Source organism: Populus nigra, chromosome 4, assembly GCF_951802175.1.
Source record: "Populus nigra chromosome 4, ddPopNigr1.1, whole genome shotgun sequence".
Taxonomy (NCBI): Eukaryota; Viridiplantae; Streptophyta; class Magnoliopsida; order Malpighiales; family Salicaceae; genus Populus; species Populus nigra.
Genome location: NC_084855.1, coordinates 6,309,011 through 6,336,340, shown reverse-complemented (window position 1 = coordinate 6,336,340; position 27,330 = coordinate 6,309,011). Strand labels below are relative to the sequence as shown.

The window sequence follows — 27,330 nt, the reverse complement described above, 5'->3', positions numbered from 1 at the left end:
TGAACAGCTCGTAAAACATACCAATAAATGCTGTAATCTAACATAAGACTGGCAACTAAAAGAAGCCTGATTTGAGATCACTAAAACTGCCTCGTTTGCATAAATTTAGCTGAAGTCAGTCGGCTGGAAAGTTGTGACTTCAGAAAGAAAACCATCACCAATCAGTCCAAAATAACAAGAATCTGGTGTTCTGACGTTAGACACACTCTTGCATAAACCCCTGAAATTTATTGTTGTTTTGGCTGTTGTGCAGGCCGATGGGTTGGATAGGTTCAGATGGGTCCCCCTCTAAAGGAGAGATTGAACGGTCAAGAATGATTGAACAGTTTGATCATGCTGTTGGGACGTGGGATATGTTGGGTCATCCATCCATCTAATCTATCATGCCAAGAAAAAGGAGCAGAGAACTTCAGTTCGTGGCTGATATCTTACAGTGTCAGAACACAACCCTCATTGCGTCACAAGCAACTCTGTCGAGAGGGAGAGGGAGAGATTTCACATTTCATCGAGGTTAGCAGCCTAGAAGAGACCAATCTATTATGATCATGCAGGATATGAAAGTGTGAACGTGTCAAAAGAACTATTCCTCACTCTGTAGAACAAGTGATCACGCAAGATATCAAAGTGTAGACGGGTCGAAAGAACTATTTATCACCCTGTAGAACATTCGACTAGACTTGGAATAACTGGCAGTTGAGCAGAATAACCAAATCAAAGAAGCGAATGGAATAGAAGTCTACATCTGTTGGAATGGTAAAAACAAGCTCCTTGCCACCCCGTTCTTTCAACCAATTGAATGTCATATTTCAAGAGACCACCCTCAAAACCACCACCCATGGAGGAGTTGGGACCGAGCTTTCTGCTCTTTTTCGGGACTTGTATTTCATATTCTTTTTTTTTAAAAAATGAGCTGAAACTTTAGATGGAAAATACTGAGCTATGGATTTAAAATATAAAACCTAGAAGAACTCCGATAGGTTAATAAGCTAGTAATGGAATGTAAGCGCGGGCCAAACCAGTAAAATAAGATAAAATTCTGCTGGAGGTCGATGTATGCCACACATGCATTCTCCGAGAGACAAAAAAAAGGGTCTGCTTCTTTTCAGTGGACGTGGTTCCGCCGGCTACACTTTGGGCTAGATTTCGATTAATATCTAGACGAGGGAGGTCAGGAAAAAAACTCTTTTACTGAACCGATTTTTAATTTACTTACATTGGATATCATGGGGCAGCTGGACTGCTCACATCAGCAGTCATCCACTACTTCCACCAAAAAAATGAATCAAGGATTGACAACAGAAAGAAGGCAATTGTGATTTTAATCAAAGAGCTGATCGATAGGAATCTGGCCAAATATATCAGGGCACGAATCCCAATCTCCCTTGTCTCTTGCCTCCCAATACCCGCCAACATAATGGTATGCATCACTTCCTTTATCCTTTGCAAACCACCGCGGCTGCCAACCCCGCTCTTGCATCTTTCGGGCCTGGAATCCATATTAAAACAACATTCCATCACACTACCATCAAAACCACAAAGAAAAAGTTGACTAAGCACATCAGCAGTGAAAGATAACAGCAGAAATACCCCATTGTATTATTAAAAAGTTAACTAAACATGCAAGTATCTAGAACTGTCTACATATAGAATTCATTCTACAACGGAGAAAAGCATTGTGCACGTTACCTGGCGCTGACGTTGCTCTAGCCGTAATTTCTCTGAATTTGCCATATCAAATTCACCATTTTCCAAGTACCTTTGATCGGGTCTAAGCCTTGAATCTGTGGGAGGCAACTTTTCCTGCACATAATAAGAGGCCAGCAATCAAAACCAATGAACTGGAAAAGTTGATAAACAGGGGGAGTCATGAATTCATAAACATGCATGTTAAAGCATACTGGAAGTGTATATACCTAGATTTTCCCCCAGTAAATGTTGCCAGACGAACAAGAAACCAAGCTACAAAATTGCTAATGCATATAAAAGTACCTCAAGTCCAGGAGTGAGCTCATTCAATGTAATGGCGAAGCGTGTCAAATTGTATCTGGTGGGAAATCTGGGAGGTTTACTTCGCTTCCAGAGCATATGAGCTTCTTTCACAGACTCAAATCCTTTTCCCTTCCCGGAAACGTCACCATTCATGTAATACACACTCTCATCCCATTTTCCAAAAAGAGTTGCCACTGTTTTACCATGCCTATCTTGAACTACTCCCTGTACCTGAAAATTAGTTTGTATAAACATAACTGAAGTCATCTGGACAATCATTCGAGAAAGACAAGAAAGCACGCACCTGGTGAGGATTTCGGTCTATAATAGACTGCTCCTTGAATTTCAGCTTACATGAATACCCACAATTTCCTTCTAATCGCATTGTACCATAGTGATCACAGTACAATTTTCCTAGTATAAGATTATATATTGATGTTGTAACCTGAAATAAAATGTCTACTTTCAAACTGGAACATGAAAAAAGAAAGGAAAAGGAAAAGACGTCTTGATTTATACCTTACTCCATTGGAAGACTTCTCCGTCATCAAATTCCAAGGTCAAAACTCCAACAGGATCAAGCTGAATCGAGCGACCCCAAAATTTGCTTCTTAGATTGCTATCACCCCAAAATTTCCATCCTGTACCCTCACAATGGCAAGCGACAATCATGGGGTGATGACTGACCTGACATCAAAAGTTACATAAAAAATAGCTACTTAATACTCAACAATGAAAGAAGGAAAGCATTCAAGGCCATTATAATAAAATTGACCCTTATGTGAAAGAGCTGGGTAAATAGGAGTCTTCCAGGGAAGAATGAAGAAGAGAGCATGAGACACTGTGCATGCACTTTTGGCTCTTGCATCGTAACAACTCTGAGCCAATTTCTCCGTCAAAAGGGAAGAAAATATCTACCATTAGTAACAACCCCAATTATATGATGATACGATCCTCACAGTTAAATAACCCATAAATTCTACATATTTATTTTGTTTCTTCGCTCTAATAAGGCTCCTCGTCATTTCCCAACATTTTTCTCATTGCACAAAAATAATAAAACTAGCAACCCCTGCACTCTCACTGGACATGATACAGTATACACGACACCATATTATCAAGTTCAAAATGTTACACATTAGAGAGATTTCAACAAACCAAACCCCACCTTCCCCATGGTAATAATCCTTATAGACTTATTAGTGCGCTACAATATGAAGTCATAAAACAGGAGCTTACTAAACAAGCAGCTTCTCTTCTTTTTTCAATTTTATAAAACCATCTTTGAATCAAAGTTTAGGATTTGTAGTACTCAAGCTATTATCATTCTGACATACATATGCGCAAAAAAAGATTAGAAGAGAATAGATCAGATCAAAAAGTTAATTTGAACTCTCAGAAGTTGATAACAAACCTTTTCTGAGAAAAACCGGAGGCCCTTGTCTGGATAGTCGGCCTCATATGTTTCCCCTAATAATGGATTAAAAGGTTTGCAAACTCTTCCTTCAGTTGAAGCATATCCAGAAACAGCAAAAGCAGCCACATTAAGAATCCTCATAAGATTGTTACCCTGAACAGAAGGAGATTCAATGACCATGGTTTAGGGAAAGAAAATGCCACAGAGGTTTATTTCATATAAGAAAAGATGGACCATTGGAGGTTACTATGCCTTAAGTGTGAACACCAAGCACTCCATGGATCAGAAAGTTAAGAGCTGCACAGGCTTATCTAATGGAAAGAGTGAGACGATGCTTAGAGACTAACCAGCTTAAGTGCAAACACGAAACACAGAAGTGTGCAGCATTTGCAATGATAAAAAAACAAAAATCAGGAGGCCCATTATACCCACCACTATTTTTTTTGGAGCATGAATATTTGACATCTAAGATAAGCATCCCACAGGGTGCAGCCTTGAATGTACAGAATACATGCAAGAGCAAACCCGAAAAAAAGTTCATATATGCAACATGCACATGGTCTCTCACTGCATACTAAAATAACGAGCACAATTCATGATCCTGCTGCATTGAATCAAATTGTAAATTTGAAAGGCAAACAGTTATGAGGACATAACCAGATTACCAGAATCCAAGATAGAAGTTTCATGGTTCAACTTATTTTTCAGGAAAAGTATGTTCACTCTAAGATGCTGAATCAGAAGTTTAAGAAAAAGCAATGGGTTTCTAAGATGGGTATATTTAGAGAATAATATAAAACATATATTGGAGTCTCATCTAACAGTTAAGCTTTTGAGTTGAGATTATTTTTTGATATGATATCAGAAGCTTTAAAAACCATTAGTTTATCAAAAATTCAAATTTTACATCTCCCATTCTTTTTTCTAATTAAAATTAACTAATAACACAAGGTAGTGTAAGGTTCTACTTAAGAGGTGTGTGTTAAAGAATAATATAAATTATATCTTGGGACCTTTCCTAACAACTTATACTTTTTGGTTGAGATGGTTCTTTAATAAGAAGTAGGTAGAAAAGGGTAATAGTTACAGAAAATCACAAGGAGTCATGCTATTTATATCTAAGAGTTAGGTTGAAAGGTTATTCTATCATTCACCATCCAATAATCCTTTTAGAATTCACACAAAGATAGATTTTTCTTGTGATGGGTAACTAAAAATATGGCTGAGGAAACAACAAATCATTTGAGAAACATAAACTAAATGGGCAAAAGATACAGCAGGTACTTTAATAGAAGCAATACATAAATTTGCATCCAACTGATATAGAAGAAAACCAGTTATGAAATCGCACAGCTTTGTTAAAGTGACATGCATAACAAATAATAGAGCTAATTACCATTTTGTGGAAGAAAAAGAATAGCACGAAAATCTAACACATAAACTGACCTGTTTTCCCCATTCATATGCCCGATCAAGAAGATACGAGTATTCCAAATCTTCAAAGCATTTTTGCAACGAAGAGAGAGGCTCATTGAAGTAAACAGGAAGGCAAACTTTGGTAAGGTCCTTCCCAATGTTATCCTTAATCATCGACCATAGACTTACACCTTTTTCTTTTTCAATTGGGTCAGGTAACTTCTTACGACGCTTAATGTAAGGATAGTTTGAGCCAACAGATCTAATTGAAGAATCAATGCAATCTTCTGATTCTAGAGAAAAAAAACCTTCATCATCCGAAGAAAATGATGGTGTTCGGAAACCAGATTCGTTACTTTTGAAAGAACCCGATGATAGAAAATCACGGGTGTCAAAGAATGTATTCTCTTCATCATCCGTCTCTTCCTCTGCAGCATCAACTCTTTCATTATCATCATCAGATTCACTGACACTTGCTTCGAGAAAAGAAACAAATGAGAATCAAATTTCAAAGCATCCATAGAGAGAGGCAAGACGATAAATTTAAAAAATACATAAAACCATTTCAAAGATGATTAAAATCAGAAAATTAAAGAACCACAATGATGAAAGAAGAAATTGAAAGGTAAAAACAAGCATTGACACATTTAGACTTCCACAAACAAGCAGCAATTACAATGTAATGCACAAAAATAAAACAAAAGCTTACCTATTGTTACAAGTTGAATCAGCACACTACCACAATACAGCAAAATCATTCTGTTCATAAGAAAAACATGAAAACCAGACCGAAACACTAGATGATGCTATATGCTGCCAGTTACACCTTACATTGTTCAGTTGAGGAGAATAGAAATAATCCCAGATTCCAAGTAATAATATCATGACCCTTCTGTCAGAGCCTGTTGTGTCTTAAAGGTTTCAATGTTTAACAAATATTAGTTTTCAGTAAGACACATGCCACAGAGTGGCCTGTTGAGAATCAGGCACCAAACTGGTTTTCGGATATTTAGTACCCGGGCATGATATTCTCATGACAACAATATACATCATTCAGGTAATCCAGCAATGCTGAGCTCATTTACTAACAGAAGAATATACTGGACTATAACAGGACCTAAACACCAATCAAGTATTGGCATATTCGTATATAAATCACAGTGTCTTACAAAATCAGCTCTTGATGTTAAATTTTTTTTATTGCAGTACTTACCACTAAACTTGTCTTGTAGCAGAGTGGAAGAAGATGTGCGTTGATCGTTCAACTGTCTTTGGCTCTCATCAACTACTGTATTCTCCAAGTCAACCTTTTCTGTCTGCATAATACAAAACAAAAGCAGCTCCCTGGTTACACTTGGAAATATTTAAGATTGAAACCTTGTAACAGAAACTGATGCAGCATTTAGTCACAGACTCTTACTAAAATAAAACATACATTCAAAATGCAAATGCAATCAATAACTGAAAAAAAATCATTATTACTAGAACAGTAAAATTTAATTGGCTAATCATCTGATTCATCAAATAAAAGCAAACATTCATATTGCAAGCAAAGGAACAAAATGCAAATCGGGAATCAAAGCATCGGAGAGAAGATATGCACCTCACAGATGTTTACATAGTATGCAAGGATCTTTATGGAAACAATGGTAAAATATTAAAGAAAGGATACGATGTTATAGCCCATAATTCCATTAGGCAATCAATCCTTAGCCTCAGGTATAACATCAAAACTGTAAGATGCATAAAATGTTAAAAAATCATCGAATCAAGTTCTAAGCAGTTCACAAACTTTACTGTAGCATAACCTCATCATGTGTTAGAAAGTAGCAAATATTGAACTTTGATCTTTCCTTCCTACTGCAAAGTTGAACAATTCTCTACCTTATACCTCCCAGTAAAATAACAGAAAAGATATGGGATGGAATTTTATTTATTTTTGGCTATAACTTGAGCAATCCTTGACATGAAAAATCTTACTGATGTGGGGGCCAAAGTAGTATGGTTTTTAGGTCTAATTCTATATCAGCTTTCTTGCCTTACCCAAGGGGGTTGTAGCATCGAGTTACTGAAGATCAAGAAAATATCTAAAAAAAAATAATACATAATGGTATGGCAGAATTCTAATGCAATAGAAAAGCCATCTTAAAAAACAACAAGGTTAAGCGTACTTGCAAAAAAATTAAAAATTTCATTGCTGCAGATATATAATTTAGCAGAAAACCTGGATAAAATCTGAGTATAAAACCTCAGAAACACTGGCAAGTTGCACAACCATCCTCCTGGAGTGGAAAATGAAAGAAATCCTTAAAAAATAAAATTAATACTATAAATTTTGAAGTCAACAAGTTCCCCATAGTCATTGTGGGAGAAGTTCGCAGGTGGGCTACAAGTTCCACCATAGGAAAACCAAGATCTGTTTATTTGCAACACTCACCAGCTTCAATAGAATCTGTTTTACAATACCAAGTTTGGAACACAGGGTAAGCAAGGAAATTGGAGAGCTCATTAAGGGAGTGAACTTAAGGAGATGTTGTCAAAAGCTGATTGATGATGACAATAGTAATTCGCAGGAACCACTCCTGCAAACCTCACTACTGAACCCAAGGCTTCAATAATATTCTGCCAAAGAAAATGTTTAAGTGATGATGATGTGTATCTGTGCAGCACTACAAAATGCATACTCCCCATGCACAAAGAAAGCATGGATGAACAAGCAAGTCCCTAGCCTATATAGAGCACATATACGGTCGGAGCGAGCCAAATAGATTACTTAGAAAATTCAACTGGTTGGAAAGAAAAATGTCTAGAGTGGCCGAACTCACTTAACAAGTCATGTACCAAAGCACTTGGTGATGACACTCTCATAAACCAGTATTGCATCTTTGATTTCCACAACAACCAGTAAAAACAACACTATTAAAAACACAATCTCCACCGAGACAATCACCTGATTTGCAAATATCACTGTTTCTTTTACCATTTTTAATGTTGTCAAGGCAACCAAATTGAAATAATTTCCTAGAAACTTATGCTGCTACACTGAATAGCTAATAATACTAGTAAAATATTTTTTTTTCCAGAGATTAAATACTTTCAAGTAAAAATATGATAATGGTATCTAAATGTACACATTGGCAAGGTACTTCTTACACTTGCGAAAAGCGAGAAATTAACTTATAAAAGTATAAAATATAGAATTTTCTTAATAAAAGATACTATGAACGTCTATAAGAGTTTGCCATTATGAGAGAAATAAAGTACCTATATACAATAAAAACTTACAAAAAAACAACTTTGTATGCCACCAAAGTGCATGTTAGGAGAAAAAAAAATACACTGGGTGTATAAATCATGGTAAAAAAACCAAGCTAGATGTATCTGTCTGGTTAGCATACATGACCCTTTTTTTGTTACAAAGGAGAGGTTCAAACTTTAGGCTTTTTGAAGGAAGGAGGGACAAGAAAGCTAGAAGAACGAGAACTCATTGCCTAGCAAACATGACTTTGAACTCAGGAAAATATGTTATCTGCGAAGGAATCTGCTACCACGTAAATGGTATACCTCGTTTCATTTTACCATTATGATAATTTCTCAGGATGTGAGAGAAAGACATGATGAGGCGTCTTCTAGACTAACAGATAGAATAAAATGGAGAACCTGATCTATAAAAGTCAGAATTGTGTAAGTAACCTCCTATCTAGCATTTTCATATGAAATCCTAGTTAAATCTTCTTCTTCTTCTTTTCCAAAAGGAATATAAAATATTGATCATTGCCTGAATAATACACAAATGTTAACACATAAACCCTATCCAAATGAACTTCTATACAAAAGAATCACGTAAAAGAATCAACAAAGTGCATCTCTACTTACCGACACAGATGCAAAAAACCACCCCATCTATAGATATCTAAAGAAATCAGATGGAATTTGCACGACTCTGCATGGTAGAAGAAACTGTAGAAGCACAAGAAGTAGAATTCCGAATTCCAATGGCATTTTCTTTTGTACTTTTCATAACATGTACCTCTAGCTGGCGAAGCGTGTCGATGAGAAGCCATTGCTTCTGCTTGAGAAGCACTATCTGGTTCTGCAGCGCTGCAAACTCGGTCCTCATGATCTGCTCGCCATCCTGTATCACCTCCTCCCTGACTCCCTCCTCTTGAAGCCGCTGCCTCAGCTTCTCTGTTGAGACAGCCACATTGTCCAAAGGAGCCATTAGTTCACTGTTAGACATACGAGGGAACATATCCTTCACAGCCTGCAATGCTTCCATCCATGCCAAGCGATCCTCACGTGTCTCTGCTCTCAAGTGCAGCCTCTTTGTGCCAGTAAATATTGAGAACCTCTTGTCATCTGATCTGCTCTCGCGGATTGATGATACCTAAAAACATAAATTGAGATTTAATGGGAGAAACTATAAAAAAAAAAGACAATTCCTATTCTGATAAATGAATAAAATTGATTTAGAGAGAATATAACTGAAAGTTGGGGGAAAATCACATGATTCCACTAAATTTTCATCGAAAGTAAAATCTTCCATTACAAGAAACAAAAGATAACAAATCGCAGTAAGAATAATTGACAATCCAAATCCAAGAGGCCATTGAAAATTGAAAAACAAAAATTATCATATATTCACCTTGAGGTGAATTTCACCAACAGGCTTACGCCTATTCTGCGAATTCCCATTCTTAGGCCTGGAAATACGTCTCATAGATTCTTCACCGATAACTTTGGATCCTTTCTCGGTCTCTTGATTAACGAAAATCTTATCAGGTCCATGAATTTTATAATACGACAACACTCCATCTTGCAAAACGAACCATCTCGGCCTCCAACCTTTCCCGTAGTTCACCCACTTATATAAAACCCCCGATATCCCATTCCCTACTATATCATTTATCTTCACATCCACCTGTACAAGTGGTTGCTCCCTCTGGTGACTCGTCCTGTTACTTTTGTTACCATCTGTTCCGTTGCTGCTGCTGCAGTTGCTGGCGGTGCTGTGGTTGTGGTGGTGGTGGTTTGAGAAATGATTAGTGTTGTGTTGGTTGTGGTTTTGGATTTGAATTTGAATTTGTGGATGAACGGTGGTTGATCCGGGGTCGGATCTGGCGGTGACTGCCATCGATAGATTCGCCGGCGAGTGATCGGACACGGTGGAGATGCAGCAAAGCGGATGCATAAGGAAACTTCTCAACACAAATCAACGTACAACCCAACGGTTATTGGAGAAATGGTGACATGACAGCAGCGGGTGGTGGTGGAAGTGAGAAGCTTATTATTATTCATGACGGTTACAAGCGGAAAATTGTTAGGAAAACGGTTACGGAGAATGTGAAAAAAAAGGCTATTAATTTTGCATTTAATGATGATGATGATGATGATTATCAGCAAGGATTTTGAAAAGAGAATTATAAATGGGAGAAATTAAATCGGTAGAGAAGAAGTGACCACAGAGAAAAAGAACCCGACTAGACTTTTCTTTTAGAAATTGGAAATGGAAATTTAAAGAAGCAACCGCAATCTGATATGTGCAAAGACGGGGCAGTTTAAATACAAAGCGGTTGGTTGATGAGTTATGACTCTGTCTCTTCTTCTATACGGGTTTTGTTTCTATGTGGTAAGATGCAGGGAAGAAAAAGCAGAGATCGCCGCCGGGTCGTACAGGCGGTGATGTGAAGGATTCTGGATTGACACGTGGAGTAAATGCAGTGTGTGAAACATGTGGCGGGGGTGCTTGACGGGGAATCCAGCGAGGGAAGAGAGTGAAACAGCTGGCCCGTTTGGAAGCGGACCGGTTTCAAATGGGGGTAGAATCTTACCTGGAGATTAACTATTTCAAAATTTTTTGATAACTTTTGTTATTGGACCCGCTAGAGTAGCGTGAATGGCACTTGGAAAAGAGGTTTGGGAAGGTCAGGTGTTCATCTGAGTTCAATTCAGACTATGTGACAATGTTTTAAAATTTAAGATATATAGATAAAAAGTTATTTAGTATATGAGATAATGGTTAATTAATATGTTAATATACTTGGATTTTTTCGTTTTAATCTATGGAATTTAGGCTTACAATAAAAGTTTTGAATACCTGCAAACAGTGGCGGAGCCGGAGTTTTTTAAATGAGAAGATAAATTATTAACAAATATTATATTATATTATATAGACATGCATTAGAAATATAAGTAAAATATAGCATCTTTGACTAAGTTGTACTCTAACCATGTTGGGTATACACCAAACCAAGCCGGATTAAAGCGTTGTAGTGTTGATATATTCCCAAATTATTTTTGAGAAAAATCATAATGTAAAGGTTGACAAGGACCTTTTTGTAGATAAGCTCTTCGGATTGCATCCCTATCATTTATATGGTGCTCATAAATTGCTCTTCTTAAGCTAGGGTCAGCAAGGAGAGTGTCGAGGTTGATTTCAATATGACTTTTTTTTAAACTTGATTGAGTTACATGACTTGAAGCTTTGATTGACTCTTCATCCTTAAGGGATTTACGCTTGAAATACTTGTCTAGTGATATGTTAATTTAATATGAATCTGCTAGATTTTTTTATCATCATTAGTGTCTGCATAATAATTAACACAACCACACAATAATTTACTGTTAAACAAAAGTCAGTTGAGTTACACAATAATTCTAAATCTTTCATATGAAATTAATAGCAAAATACACGTCAATTCATCAAAATCAAAATCTATCTCAATTCATATCTATATGCATATAATAAGTATGTTGATTAAATTATACTTAATCATTTCTAGACATTTAATTAAGGAACAATGCTTGAAAACATTCTTTCTATTTGATATTTTACTTACAAACAAATCATGTGAAAATATTGAATTTCAATAAACTGCTATGTCAATGTAAGAAATGTCAAGAGTAGTGGTTTTGCATGAATATTAATTTATTTCTTTATAATAAGAAAAGAAACACTTAATTGATTAAATTAGCAGATTTAAACATTTATTTTGAACATATTCATAACAAAACTCCTAAATTATCATAAACCCTAATATTTTTAATAACTAATTATAAAAGAATAAAATTAAAATTAGACAATGAAATAAATAGAAAAGATAAGAAAATTTACCTAAAGCATAAAGCAAAAGGCAAAAAAGATTAATCGATGAAAAATTTACATAAGAGAGGCAGGAACGGCAGCAAAAAAACCCTCTTTGTTTTATTAGACAGGGGAAAATAAAGAAACAAAAGGGAAAAGGAAAAAAATTAGGGAGCTGTAATTATATATATGAGTCAAGTTAGTCAACAATAATAAAAAAATAAAAACTTTCCTTACCTGTAGCAATAATTCATGCCCGCTAATATATTAATATTTTAATAAAAAAAATTAAGGAGACAATTGCCCCCTTTTGACCTACTGTGGCTCCGCCACTGCCTGCAAAATATATTAATATATTTGGACTAAAAAACCTTTCGATAATAAAGTTGGTATCTTTATGAGAAATGTATTAAATAATTTAAAAAACTCTTAAATTCCATGAACAAACTTGAGGATGTTTGTTTTTGAGTTTTAAGTTTATTAATACTCTGAAATCTAAGTATTTTTATCTTAAGAAATAAAAAATTACGAATCATTTAGATAGAAGATATTTTTATCTTAAGTATTTCTATAATAATGACTTCTATGAAAGAAAAACGAAGAAAAATTCCTAAAGGTGATTTCAATTTGAAACCTGAAATTAGAATCACTCGTCAAAGATCTTCGGCCATAAAAATTGGCCTTAGATCTGAGAGGGATAATGTCCAACCTTCTTCTACCGGAAGAAAGGATGAGGATATTCCCTAAAAATTTTCAAACTTGAGAGGACAACTAGGGCTGCTTATGACTTTTATGGACAACACACAAAGTTCAGTGTCTTGGGACCAAATATCCCTAGCTAATGCTAATCAACTAGGAGAATATCTGATGGTCGTCACTGAAGTTGATGATCATATCTCTTATGTCACCAGCAAATATGATTATGTCACCAGCAAATATGATGGGGGTCATATTATCATTACAAGCCTTTTATGCCTATACAAGTTTAGATACTCGTTTCCTCTACAAGGACTTGTGAGGGATGTTACAAGGTATTGTAACCTTAGTCTTGTACAAATTCATCCTAACAGATGGATCATTTTATATTTATTTGAAAAATTATTAAGGATTTTGAACGAGGAGCCCTCAGTCACGGTATTTAGAAATTGTTTTACCTTGATCAGTGGCGTTGAAGAGGGACCTCCAATCCCTTGGTTCTTTACTTTTGTCAATAGATGGAATGAACCCGTGAAAAATACCACGAGGGGAAAGTCCTCTCCATCAAAACAGTGGAAAGAGCAGAGGGTAATTTAAATGAGGTATACTAGCCTAGTCAGACCTCAAGATACGTTTAACCCAATTTAAGGTTGTACCCACTACTAAAGGACACCCCTAGTGGGTGTAAATAAAAAGCCTTTCTTAAGCTCAAAAAAGGAGAGGGTTTGTACCAGGTTTGTACCAGGTTGGCCAACCTTCATATTGAATATGACATTAATTGTATGGCTAAAAGGCTATATGGCATTTCAAGTAATTTTGATTTCATATATTTGTTTTTTTTTAAATCTTTCATTCCCTAATTGTTTTCTTGTATAGGGTCTTTACCTAGGATCGCTAAATTCGAATATAGTGGGTCTACCCCATCAATGCCTAGTCACATGACTACGACTTCTCCCAATAGTGACTCCTCTTCCAAAGAAAATCAACCATTGAAGTGAAGACAAAAGTTAAGTTTTTTATACAAATGATTATCGAGGAGATTTTTATAATCCCAATCTAAGTCGAGGATATCCCTGAAGACATCCCTGTAATTGAACATCTTGCTAACGAGATTACTCGAGAGGCAACAAGGGGTCTCGTTTCCCTTCAACAAGGGGTCTTGGGGCGCCAATGCCCACTCCAATCATTCTAAAAGTCGGTTCCTATTGGAAGAGAATGAAAATCTTTATTCCTTTAGATTCTAAAGTGGAGATTATTCCTCTTCTACATAGTTGTCCTGCTCCTACAAGTGCAATTTACACATGTCATGGGTTTTCTAGTCAAGCTCCTACAACCTCTAGGGTGGAAGACATCTTCTTCAATCCCATGTTGGATCATGCCCCCATTTGTTTCCCCATTCTCAATAAGAAGGGAAAAAGGATAATGGAAATTGTCCTTCAAGGGAGGTCCATGTTGGGACCTGGGAGGTTGGATGTGAAAATGACATTAAAACAACTCCTCACCTTGTCTTCTGATGTGGGAGGACTAACCGACCCAAGCTTCCAGCGTTATCTAGCTATCACAAAACACATGACTTTTAAAGTAAGATAACAAGTTAATTTTAATATTTTTTTTAGTTTTATGTTATTCTGAAATATAACTTTTCTTATCTTTTTATTTAGACCTTCATGATGCGTGCTCACTCTAAGAATAGATGGGTTGAGGAGAAAAGGGTTATGAAATAGGTCATTGAAAAGTATCGAATTAGCAAGTTTGAAATGCCAAACTTAAAGAAGAAAAGTTTGCTCAATATATTGAGATGGATTTTCTTAGAACTGCATATTCCAGGCTACAGGGGAAAATGAAAGCTCAAACCCATGCCTTGGAATCCACTGGACAACAGTTGTCCGAGGCCTACAACAGTATTAATCTCCTGGAGAGAGGGATGGCTGACTTGGAAAAAAAGGAAAGTGAGCTTAGAGGGGCAAGATATATCTTAAGAAATGAGCTATAGATAGCTAGGAAGGAGGTCACGCAAATATGGAAAACCTGAAGAATTCTTCCTAAGATTTTTTGTTTGAATATGGGGAGTCCATGTCTCTATATAAGAAAAGAAATTTAATAAACAAACTTAGCGAACACAACTGGGTAAATGTCATAGCTCGCGAGATTAAATATCATTTAAATTATTTTATAGAAATATTATGCAATGGGAAAATAGAAATATCGACACAAATTAAATTGATTGAATAAAATAAAAGGGGAAAAACATTATGCAAGGTTACACATATTAAAAATATTTTCTATTTTCAAAAATAAAGTTCATCTATATAAATGATAAAAAAAAGAATTATAGATGAATCAGAAAAGCACTTTAAAATTTAAATGTGTAACAAAAAAATTATCATTTAAAAGAAGCTCTCTAAACAAAATAAAAGAGAGAAAGGGTATCAATTCAAATATAAATAAGAAAAAAATAGAGAAAAAACCATATAAAAAATCATTGATTTTAAAAAAGACTTAGAAAAAAAAAAAGCAAAGGTCAGCCATTGTTAGGCCTAGCTCACGAGGCCAGCTCGCCTGGCCTATTCATCAAGGCCCATGCGTCGGCCTTTTTTTGTTGCAACTGGGGTGGATGATATATCATCCACCCCAAATTTGTTTAAGAACAAAAATTAGATAATGTGTCATCTAATGTATTTAGATTCTAGCTACTGTGGCAACCGAAAAATTAAGGTTTAAGTGCTTTTACTCAAATACCCATTTTCTTTACCCAAAACACTTTACAAAATATGATAAACCGATCAATGGCCTCAAGAAAACCAGAAAATCATCCCAAAAACCGAAATCAGCCAGAAATAAAAAATCAAATCGAGCTCGGATATGTTTTGTCATAATCTTTAAAGGTAAAAAAAGAAACACTTAGTATGAACTTCTCTCATCAAATAAAATCATTTAACACAAATATCAACTGTCTTGGCGGCCTAAATCAGTGTCAATGATATTTTTTTTTCTTTTTATTGTCAAAATTTGACGATCTCTTTCTCTCATTTCTCAATTAAAGATTAAAAAATAACAAAAAAAGAGTAGAACCATCTACAATGATATATATATATATATATATATATATATATGAATAGTACCAATATCTATAATGAATATCTCACATGTTTTAATATTTAGTATAATGATGATAATAATAACAAGAAGGAAAATAAGAAAGACTAAGGATCGTAAATAAGAGTAGCATGGTCTGCATATACGGGGGTGCACACACAATACGATCCCAAGACTCGTGCTATTGACTTTTATATATAAAAAAAAGGGGACAACACAGTTATAATTTGTCAATGCTTGTTGTGGACACTCTATTAATATATAACAAATAATTTAGCACCAAAAGCATATCTGGACGGCATTATGGTCGTACCTTGCGTCTTTCTCTTTCAAGGAAAAAATAAATTAATCACAGTGTCGTGTATGCCTATCAATTCCAGCCATAAAGGAAATCTCCACTGCAAAGTTTTCCACTACATGTCTGAACTCTTTAAGATCTAGCGTTCTCAGCTGGCAGCTCGACCACGCCGAGCAAACTTGGCTCCAGCTATTTGTCTTCAAGGCTAAAGATTTTGATAATTAACTGGATCAGATTTGATGATTTTTCATTCTCTTGATAAAAGAAGACATGAGACCTCGGTCGTGGAACCGTTGTTCCACTTTTGTTGTCCATCAATCACTTTCTAGTCTGTATATAGTTTTAAAACCCGTGCCACGTTGCAATTAAGATTTTAAGTTGATTTTTAGTATACTATAAGATCGTGTGAATGTTATGAATGCATTATATTTTTTCTTGATTTTCTCAATTAACAAACACAAAGATATTATTTATGTTTAATAAAATAAATTAAAAATATATATGAATCGATACATTGTCTTTTACTTAAACAAAAAGCTAAGATTTCTTCTAAAGATAAAAGGCAACTCAATATACAAATAATTAATCTCCATTTTTCTTTCTAATTTATGTCTTTTTATTTTTTTACCCTACAAGTTATTCTTTATTACCATAACAAATGATTTTTTTTAATATATCATACATATAAAGTTTGTTTATATCAAATATAAAAGAAAAAAAAGATAAATTACAACAATCCTTTTCAAACACTTTTAAAATACAATATAATTAAAAAATAGCTAATATTTAAAATAATAATTAAAACCTCTCTATCTTTTTTAACAACTTTTTTACCATAATGTTTATTCTTGAAAGGAGAAATTATCAAAATCATAGAAGCAAAATTATTCTGGATAATTGTTTTTAATTAAAACTTCTTTATCTTATTAATGAAATTTTTATTTTGACAATTTCTTTATAAGAATGTTTATTTTTTGAAGCAAAAAGATTATGGAAAATCATAGAAGTAAAATTTAATAATAAATATTATTATTATTATTATTATTATATACTATAAATTTTTAGAGTTTGTTTTTATGTAATCATGTGATAATAAAAAGATTTATGACGAAGAGCTAAAAAAAAAGATTTAAGAAAATAATAAATACAGATCACAAAGGACAGTACAAAAAAAAAGGACTCGGTAACTTTATATTAAAAAACTATAATTTTACTTCTCAATATTATATTTTAAATATATTTTAATGTTATTTATTTCATGAAATTTAATAGAAAAAAAAAAGAAAAAAAATGCATAATGGCCCAACATATAATCCACCCTTTTTTTTCAAAAAAACAAAACAAGCCAACATCAGACTGTCTGCTTGCCCAATTTTTTACCATAGAAACGGTGGTTAGAAGTCACGTCGAGCTCTTTTGAATCTAAAACTACATTTTCAACTTGTTTTTACTTTAAAATACCCACCAAATATATTTATAATCTCAATAAATTAATTTATCAACTCAAAACACCTCTAAATTATTTTAAAAACAAAAAATCAAAACATGAAAATTTTTTATCTCTCAACCTTGATCTATTTTCTTCAACAAAATGAAGATTTAGAAACAACTAAATAGAACTCTCTTCATAAAATAAAATTTATTGGTAGCAAAATTGACTTTTTTTTATTATAAAAATATAATCAATTGATATTTTTTTTTTATTTTTTAGTGAGTTCTTTTGTCAAACAAAATAGCTAAAAAATAAATGAAATAAATTTTTGGATCAAAATTATGATTATACAAATGTTGATATTGACCATGTAATTTCTTTATATTTTATATTATGCTTTTTTTTATACAGTAATTCAAAAATTTATTTCATGAAGTTAGATTTCAACATTCAATAAAAAAAATTAAGGATAATATTTTTAAAAAAAAAGAAGAGAGAGCGAAAACGAAAAAAAAGAAGAAGAAAGAGTTAAGAGCATTCATTTCTTGCGTTTCATGACATTGAGTTGATACGAAAATTTTATTTAATCACGCGAAGTTTCTCCCACTAATCAGGCAATATCCCTCTAGCGCTCTCGTGGAAAGAGTTTCCTAGACGGGACTCTTAAATTCAAGCTGAACTCTTCCCAGCCCCGACTCGAAAAATGATTACTCATGATTTACTGCACAGTGACAACAAGTTACGAGGCGTTGTTCGGCCGGATTGAAGTCGTTTTTGTTCGATTGATGGTATTATAACTATAATTATATAAATAAAAAAACTAATAGGCATCATTGTCCAATATATATCATAAAAGCAGTGTTTTAAGACCCGGCCCGGCCCGGCGGGTCGACCCGGGACCCGGGCGACCCGGGTCTGTGGCCGGGCCGGGTCCAAGTAAAAAACAGGCTGGGAATTGGCCCGGCCAGACCCGGTCGACCCGGAGGGTCGACCCGGGAACCGGCCGGCCCGGCCAAACCCGGCTGAGACCCGGGTATATTTTTTTTTTATATCCTCATGCCCGAAACGACGTCGTTTTGGCCTTTACAATTGAAAAGCCAAAACGACAACAACAGAGGGACAAAAGCATTGCAATTTACAGAGCACCGAACTGCAGAAGTGAGAAGAAGACCTAATTAATTTCAAGAAATTTTCAAACCCATTTCACTCTCAGTCGCGAAGAAGAGCAGATGAGCAGAAGACTCTTGAATCCTTGATCGCCGTTTCAATTTTGAGCATAAGGTTAGATGAGCTTTTACTGGTTTCTTTCTTCTTTCGCCTTTCGCTATCCTCTATTTCATCTTCTTCCCTCTCGATTGAACTTGCAGGAGAGTATAACAGTGGCATCGGTTCTTCCCTCTGTTGACCCATCAATTCTTCCCATCGATTGACCCAACGATTCTTCCCACAGGTATGTATCTCGTTTTCTCTGTTCTTTTATTTTTCTGCGATTTCAAAGCTTCGGTCGGAGACCTTTACAGTCACCTTCTTTATCTTTATAGTTAGTGGTTCTATCTTAGTTTCTTTCCATTTTGTGTTTTCGACAGTACTGGATTGTGAAAACTGAAATGTGAATATTTCGTTCTTTAATTTTTGTAGCTGTGAATATTCTGCAAGTAGCTGTGAATTTGTTGTTAATTTTTGGTCGTCCCTGTTCGTTTACTTCTGCTTAAGTTGATATTGGTTGATTGTTCGTTTGCTTCAGCTTCTGCTTCTGCTTCTGCTTCTGCTTCCGTGATGTTGATATATTGATTTTATGAATGGTGTTGGCCATTTCAGTTTTCTGTGATGTTGATATAATGGTTAGCTGTTTAACTGAATTTGTGAGAATTAGTTATTAGTTATTGTTGAATTGAACTTGTTGAGTTCTAAGATAAGACAGGATGAAGTATTGTGTGCAGTAGCATGAAATCAGAATTTTGTTATAGAAATGAATTGAAACTTTAATTATGGTAGTAATTACTAATTAGTAATCTCGTTGAAAGAATTTTCCAATGATATCTTATAAATTATGCCAGGTCCTTAAAATGTCTTCACATGATGGTAGTACTCCAAGTAGTGATCCTTCAACGGCCCAATCATCTCAACCTTCAATTTCCATGTCAAGTGGTAGTAGAGGAAGAACAGATTTGGCATGGGGTCATTGTAGAGAAGCTCCTGAACTTAGTGTTGGATGTAAAAAAACTAAATTAGTATGTTTATATTGTGCTAAAGTATTTGCGGGTGGTGGCATTAATCGATTTAAGCAACACTTAGCTGGAGCTAAAGGAGAAGTTGAACAATGTCGCAAATGTCCTCCTGATGTTCGACATCAAATGCTTTTGAACCTTAAAGGAAATGTTGAAACAAAAAAAAGAGTTAGAGAAATGCAAGCAGATTTCAATCCATTTAATGCACAACAAAGAGAGCATGAAGAGATGATGATTAGGCAATTAGAAGATGATGGTGATGATGATGATGAGGAGGAGGATGATGAGGATGTCAATACTAAAAAACATATGTTACCACCGAAGGTTGCAAAAAAGAAAAAGATTCAAAGCACCAGCACTGTAAAACAATCAACTACAAGTTATGGAAAGCAGAAGAAATCTGCAACATTAGGGACATATTTCATGCCTAGAACAACTCCTGGTGCTCAAAAGTCTCTTCAGAATTGTTGGCAAAGGAAAGAAGCAGTTGAACGGTGTGATCTTGCTTTAGCGAAGTGGATGTTTGATGCATGTGTGCCATTTAATGCTGTTAACTCTGTGTATTATCAGCATGCCATAGATGCTGTAACAACCATGGGTCCTGGTTATAAAGGACCAAATTTACATGCTATCCGTGGTTATTACTTGGCAAAAGCGGTTGATGAAGTGAAGATTTATGTTGAGAGTTATCGAGAGATTTGGAAGAAGACTGGTTGCACATTAATGGCTGATGGATGGACTGATCAGAAGAGGAGGACTTTAATTAACTTCTTAGTATATTGTCCTAAAGGAACAGTTTTTTTGAAAACCGTGGATGTATCAGATGTCTCAAAGACTGCTAGATTGTTGTATCAGTTATTTAGAGAGGTTGTTTTATATGTTGGGGTAGAAAACATTGTGCATATGGTGACTGATAATGCTGCAAATTATGTTGCTGCTGGCAGGTTATTGATGGAAGAATTTCCTTCAATATTGTGGTCTCCTTGTGCTGCTCATTGCATCAACCTCATACTCCAGGACATTGGTAAATTGCAGTCAGTTTGTTGTGTTGTTGAGCATGCTTCTGGTATCACAAAGTACATTTATAATCATTGTTATCCATTGTATTTGATGAGGAAGTTCACTAGAGGAAAAGAAATACTTCGTCCAGCTCCTACTCGTTTTGCCACCAATTTCATTGCATTGCAAAGCATTTTAGCTCATAAAGATGAGTTGAGAGCTATGGTGACATCTAGGGAATGGGTCTCATCTGCTTATGCTAAAGATATCAAAGGAAAAAATTTTGTTGACAGTGTGCTAGACTCTTTGTTTTGGGAAGAATGTGTAATAATTGTGCGAATGAGTGAACCTTTAGTTCGAGTTCTACGATTGGTTGATGGTGATGATAGACCTTCGATGGGATATTTGTATGATGCTATTCATCATGCAAAAGAAGAAATGATGAGGAGATTTCAAAAGAGAAAGCCTAGAGTGAAACCTTTCATAGACATTATCAATAATCGGTGGGATGGACAATTTTATAGAAATCTTTTTGCAGCGGCATTTTGGTTGAATCCTCGATTTCAATATGATGCAAATATAATGGATAAACATATGAGAACCATTTCTGGACTTCTAGATGTTCTTGAGAAGTATGCACATGGAAATCTACCATTGCAAAGTAAGATTACAAGTGAGATGAAGTTTTTTAGGAATGCTGAACATGACTTTGGTCGAGCGTCTGCAATAAATAATCGCACCCTTATGCCTCCAGGTATATAATTTTTATATTTAAAAATATTATTTGACATAGTCTTTCACAATTGACATAGTTTTACATTACTTATTATTTTTTTGTATAGATGAATGGTGGATGACATATGGAACCAGCGCTCCAAATCTACAACAATTGGCTATACGAGTGTTAAGTCAAACTTGTAGTTCTTCGGGATGTGAGAGAAATTGGAGTATGTTTGAACATATTCATTCCAAGAAGAGAAATAGATTGGAGCACCAAAGGCTTAATGACCTTGTTTACGTCCACTGCAATCTAAGATTGAAGCAAAAGTATTTTTCTTTTCTCTAATTCCTTAAATATTATTTTATCTTGTTTAGTAGCATTATTAATACTTATATTGTGTTTACCTTCACTTTTAATATATAGGAATTATTGGAAAGGAAGAAATTATGATCCAATTAATGTTGAGACAATTTTTGACATTGAAAATTGGGTAGTCGAAGATGACCCATCAATCTTGACAACGGAAGAAGTAGAGAGTTTTCACCAAGCTCTATCAACTATGACCATACAAGATACTTTAGATGATGGTAATTAATGATTGATTATTTAGTGATAAATATTATTTAAAATAAAGTATTGTTTAACACATAATATTTATTTGTTAATTATGTTTGAAATGTAGATGTCATAAATGTTAATGAGATTGAAGATGATTGTGATGATGAAGTTTCAAAGGAGCATGCTGATGATTTATTAGGTGTTGACAAGATTGGCTCATTTCCATCGACATTTGATCCAAATTTTGCTGCCATAGACACAGAAGAACTTAATGTGTTCATTCAACAAAAGTGAATGTGTTGTTGATTTAGAATTTATGTTGTTGGATGTTTTGTTTAAAATATTTTAGAATTTAATTTATGTTGTTGGATGTTTTGTTTAAAATATTTTAGAATTTTATATTTGGTTTGTGTTTTGGATATTGAATTAAATTTATGTTGTTGGTTTAAAATTTAAATTTGGTTTATGTAAGTGTTGCATTGTAAATTTGCAACTAGTTAGGTGTTTTATATATGTGGTTTTTTTTTTGGGTTGACCCGGGTCAACCCATCTGACCCGTGACCCGATCACTGGACCGGGTCGATGACCGGGTCGGGTTTTAAAACTATGCATAAAAGAAATTACATTGATTATTATTTATTTCATTACATTTTGTCGTCATAGGAGGCATAAATGAGGAAAGATGACGTTTTTGCTTTTGTGATTTTGGGCATTTAGATGTATACGTAAAGCGATCTCTATTTGTATAAATTCTTTATATTCGCACGCGATCTTCGTGAAAAAGAGTCTTGCTCATACCAATAGCTATTTAAAGAGATGATTTGTTATAAAGGTTTACTTTTATAAATAAATAAAAAAATTTAAATTAATATTTTTAAATCGTTTTGGTTTATTAATATTAAAAATATTAAAAAATAAAAAATATTATTTTAATATATCTTCTAATAAAAAATACTATAAAAAATAACTTTAATTCAAAGACGCTCGTATTCCCATTCAAATTTGATATACTGTATGGTTATTAAGTATCGAAGTTTAAGGAGATTAGTAATAGCAGAAATCCTCAAGTCTGAGAAAACGAGTTTCAAGAGAATTCTTTATCGAAATCGACCTTTATTTTCTTTTTATTGTCCATTCGTTGCTAAAATGACTGCCGAGTTTTTTTCTTTTTTTCCAAAGATTTTGGTGTTTCTTTCGATTTAGTCTTTGGTCATATTGGTCACATCATTACCGGTGGTGACATGATCTTGAAGGCTTTAATTAGTTGGCAGCGGATATGATGGTAATAATAATCCAATATCATTGGTCAAGTTTAAATATTTAATTTTAAATAACAAAAGCAATGCGCGTGTGGTGTACTGGTCAGGAGACTAATCCAAAGTTAGTATCGAGAGAGAAATGGCATTGTCAGGATAATTATGGATGTTTTGTCAGGTTTATTGACTTGCTGGGTGCATGAACAATGCCAAGAAATTACTGCACAGATCTTTTCAAGCGTTTGGTGGATCACAACTGAAGATGCTCGGTTTCCTCTCCATTACTTGCTTTTAGCAGGGGTCGATTTGTTTCGTTGTCATTAGTAAACGGGCACTTTGAATAAGAATGAACTGCTAACCACTTAAGGTTGCTTTGGAAAAATCGAGTGATAGGTGATTTTTTTAAAAAAAAAATTTAAAAATATATTAAAATAATATTTTTTTATTTTTAATATTAGCATATTAAAATAATATAATATTTTTTTAAAAAAAATCAAATTTCATGTTGACTAATCTTATGCACTGAGGATAGTTTATGGACATGCATGTCTCGAGATCAGTAACTCCCATTCAACTAATCAATATGTTTTCTTTTTCACCTCGCAGGGAAAAAGAAGAAGAGAGGATATATGTAAGCGAAATCAATCAAATTAGTGACTTGATAATCTCTCAATATCCTTCTCTCCGCTTTTCTCGGCTCGGAAAAAAAATGATAAAAAAACGATTGGAGATCACACGCTCCAAGGGAGCATCTATGCTCCCGGATCAAGGCTTCGAAGAATATCCATATGTTCCTTTTCATTTCTTCAATTAATTATCTGTTGTTGTTGGCATTGAAACCTTTAACTATATATGCTTGTTGTGGTTACTTGAAAAATATTGTAATTATATTATTTTTTAAGAGTTAATTTTTGGTTGACATTTTTTTTATAAAAAAATAAAATAAAATAACTAAACTCATGGTAACATGGATCTGACAATCAAACCTAAAATATTTAGACTTGACAGTTAACTAAACTCATGGTAACATGGATCTGACAAATATATTACATCCAAAAAACTTGAATTTGATAATCAACCAAGTTCAAGGAAATGTGGGTCTGAATAACATGCTACACCCAAGTAACTTGGACTTGATAGTTACCTAAGCTCAAGAAAACATGAGTATGACGAACATGTCTGGCTCAAAGAACCTGGACTTGACAGTTAGAAAACGTGAGTCTTACAGACATGTCAGACCCAAATAACTTGAACATTACCAAGTTTTAAGGCCATATATCTGATTCTAAAAGATCCTCTATAATATAAATATTAAAGACATGATAAATCGTTGTGCCTTTTCATCTAGAATAATCGTTCATATTAAGATATTAATTTTTTCATATGCTTATAGGTGTATACAATATTTTTTAAGAGACCTTTTACACTTATTATCTCATTAATAATATGTAATAAATATCACAAAAAATAAAGAATTTTCTAGTCTTTCTTTTCTTTTAAAACAACAAAGTTCAAGGGATATTATACCCCCGAATCATCCAGATAAAATATTCATAATTTTATATTTTTAAAGATAAAAATATATAAATTTTAATGTATTAACCAACTTAAAATACATTGAGAATGAAAATACAAGTTTTTAAATGAACCTGCCAAGCTTTACTAATTAAATCACATTCTTCTCAACACACATTTTGTTTAATTGTAATTAAGTTACACTTGATATCGACATCTTAACAAATTAGTTCCGTTTTATGGTCACAAATATTATAATTATAGGATTATTAATATCACGAACAGGCATTTGATGCACGAGCATCTTATGCCTCCTCCTGTGTCTGTGCGTGCGTGCGTGCGTGGGGGGGGGGGGGGGGGGGGGGGGCTCTCTGGCATTTGAGTTGAACATGTAAGCCATGCATTATGATGTGGATACAATTCGAGCATATGAAACTTCTGTTTATTCTTTTATAAAATTTTTAAAAAACGAGGGCGGAAATTTAGCTAGATTGGAATTCTTAATTAGACATAATTGAGTTTCTTATTAATAAGTATACAAACTCTATTAAAAAAGGATTTATCTAGATTTTAATAGTCACATCCCCAGCTATCAAAAGAAATGTAATAAAGAAAAAGGATGAAAAGCTAATTTGATATAAAAATCAAATAAAACTAGATAATAAAAGATTAAATTGAAAAAAATTAATAAAAAAATAACAATAAAAATAATATTAACTAAATTGGATGTAAAAACAAAAGAAAAGTCTTTTTTGTATTTTAAAAAAAAAGAAAAAAGAAAAAAAGCCAACTATTACCACCTTCTTAGGCCGCCACCATGATGATCTCGGTGTGCCGTTCCAAATACCACTGTGAAAAGGCAGTGTTTAGTGCAATAAATTTTTTATTTATCAAATGACCTCATGGCCTTTACCTGATCATGATAAAAAAAAAAAAAAAACCTAACAATAAGTTCAGTGTTTTTGCTTTTAAGGTAATATAGATTTTTTAATTGTTTTGAAGAAAATAAAAAGACAATGAAGCCCTTGTACACTAGGGTTTTTTATATTTTAAGAGTAAATTAGTACTTCTACTATGCAATAAAAATGTAAAGTGACTCATTTATCTCAGTTCAATTTGATAATTGCAATTTAACCTATGAAAAAATCACCCACTCTGCACTTTTTTGGCTGGCACAGTCAAGGGCAAAAAGTCATTACACTAAACCAATTCACAATGCAATGAATTTCACTCAACAATGTTTCACCGACCACTCTTAGTCTTCTGATAAAATATAAACAGGAAACATGTTTTTTTAAAAAAGAAAATTAACAGGTTAGGTTGATACAATTTTATTTCAATAGGTTGTGCTATTTATATTATCATAATCTATTGATTTTTTATTTATTTAATAGATTGCATGATTAGAAATGGGCACAGCCAATTAGCTATGTTATTTTTTTAATTTACAAAAAGGAAATTCACAGGTGTTACCTTTAAAAAAGAATTACGAGTAAATAGTATTAGAGAGAATATGATAATAAATATGTTCAAACTATATTTTGTTTAAAAATATATTAAAATAATATATTAAAAAAACAAATAAAAAACATGTTTTAATCGTTTTTCCAAACATTTCTGCACAGCTGCTGTGGTGGCCTTCTCTCATTGTCCTATTTGAAACCGCCCTCGTGAATTCCAAAAGAAATTGCACACGCATACGTGTTGTCGAGTGTCGTCACACATGAGAGTTGAGACAGTATTTGGGTGTTGGTAGAGTATGTTCAAGATGCTATTTTGAAGTGATAAAAAATGTTAATATGACATTTTAAATAATGTAAATATGTTTTGTTTTCGGTTGAAGTCATTTTTTTTAGGGTGTTTATAATTGCTTTTTAAAGTATTTTTTATTCAGAAAAATATGTTAATAATATTTTTTTATTTTTTAAAAATTATTTTTAAAATTAATAAATCAAAATAATTTGAAAATATCAAAAATATATTATTTTTTTAAAAAAATTAAATTATTTTAGAAACACTTTTAAAAAGCACTATCAAACAGGGTAGGCCGTTTATTTTTTTATTGGTCCGTAGATTTTAGGGATTTTTTTTTTGGATATGTAAAAATAGTTTTTACGGGAGAGAAGGGTATTTTAGCTGTTCTTTTACCGTTCTCATTGAAGCTACCAATTAAAAATAAATAAATAAAGCTAAAAGGACAGTTTTTTTTTTTTTTTTTTTTTTTACTTTGGCTTTTCTTTTACCTCATGTGTTGGAGATGCTCTCATGGTTTCTATCCTTTTTCAACACAATATCACAACCTACCAAATTACCGAAGCAGATCATTCGCCCGTTTGCTTTTTTAGCCTAGCTAGGCATTTATAGAGGGAAGTGGAAACTCAGATGATCATCACGCTCGGGTCTTCGTAGGACCGCTCGTGGATTCTTGAATGGACGTATAAGATGTGATTATTTTTGGAATCAAGAAATCACACGTCTTTGGATATAAAACATGAAACGTTGGTTTCCTCGCGTTGTTGACTTTACGTGGGTGTGGTTCGGAATTTGGATGAGATTTTACGAGAGTAATTATATTGAAATAATAATTTTTTAAAATTTTATTTTGATATCAATATATTAAAACAA

General features: G+C 33.7%; 2 protein-coding genes across 5 annotated transcripts; one reads left to right on the top strand and one right to left on the bottom strand.

Moving 5' to 3' along the window:
• Nucleotides 1-1,168: 1,168 nt before the first annotated feature.
• LOC133691310 (oxysterol-binding protein-related protein 1C-like) lies at nucleotides 1,169-10,600 on the bottom strand. 4 transcript variants are annotated; one of them, XM_062111759.1, is made up of 10 exons: nucleotides 9,468-10,600; nucleotides 8,853-9,209; nucleotides 6,036-6,138; nucleotides 4,853-5,298; nucleotides 3,404-3,559; nucleotides 2,509-2,676; nucleotides 2,294-2,434; nucleotides 1,990-2,220; nucleotides 1,687-1,800; nucleotides 1,169-1,519 (listed from the first exon to the last, which is right to left on the bottom strand). In XM_062111759.1, exons 1-10 carry the CDS (start codon nucleotides 10,011-10,013, stop codon nucleotides 1,499-1,501), a joined length of 2,283 nt encoding a protein of 760 aa, XP_061967743.1. In that variant the 5' UTR covers nucleotides 10,014-10,600; the 3' UTR covers nucleotides 1,169-1,498. The 4 variants fall into 4 exon arrangements, with proteins under 4 accessions (XP_061967743.1, XP_061967742.1, XP_061967745.1 ...); XM_062111758.1 differs by having other exon boundaries at nucleotides 1,169-1,486; nucleotides 9,468-10,599; XM_062111761.1 differs by lacking the exons at nucleotides 8,853-9,209; nucleotides 9,468-10,600 and adding exons at nucleotides 7,047-7,104; nucleotides 7,260-7,444 and having other exon boundaries at nucleotides 1,169-1,486.
• Nucleotides 10,601-19,884: 9,284 nt separating this feature from the next.
• On the top strand, nucleotides 19,885-22,228 carry LOC133690521 (uncharacterized). Its single transcript, XM_062110750.1, has 4 exons — nucleotides 19,885-21,409; nucleotides 21,498-21,602; nucleotides 21,871-21,963; nucleotides 22,059-22,228. The coding sequence occupies exons 1-4, from the start codon at nucleotides 19,885-19,887 to the stop codon at nucleotides 22,226-22,228; spliced, it is 1,893 nt and encodes a 630-aa protein (XP_061966734.1).
• The last annotated feature ends 5,102 nt before the right edge of the window (nucleotides 22,229-27,330 follow it).

Coding starts and splice junctions, on each gene's coding strand:
- LOC133691310 (XM_062111758.1), bottom strand. CDS start 10,013: ATGCATCCGCTTTGCTGCATCTCCACCGTGTCCGATCACTCGCCGGCG. Junction 9,210..9,467: donor TTGGTGAAATTCACCTCAAG/GTGAATATATGA, acceptor TTATGTTTTTAG/GTATCATCAATCCGCGAGAG. Junction 2,677..3,403: donor TCCGGTTTTTCTCAGAAAAG/GTTTGTTATCAA, acceptor TTTTGATGTCAG/GTCAGTCATCACCCCATGAT.
- LOC133690521 (XM_062110750.1), top strand. CDS start 19,885: ATGATGATTAGGCAATTAGAAGATGATGGTGATGATGATGATGAGGAG. Junction 21,410..21,497: donor TCGCACCCTTATGCCTCCAG/GTATATAATTTT, acceptor TTTTTTGTATAG/ATGAATGGTGGATGACATAT. Junction 21,603..21,870: donor GGGATGTGAGAGAAATTGGA/GTATGTTTGAAC, acceptor AAAATTGGGTAG/TCGAAGATGACCCATCAATC.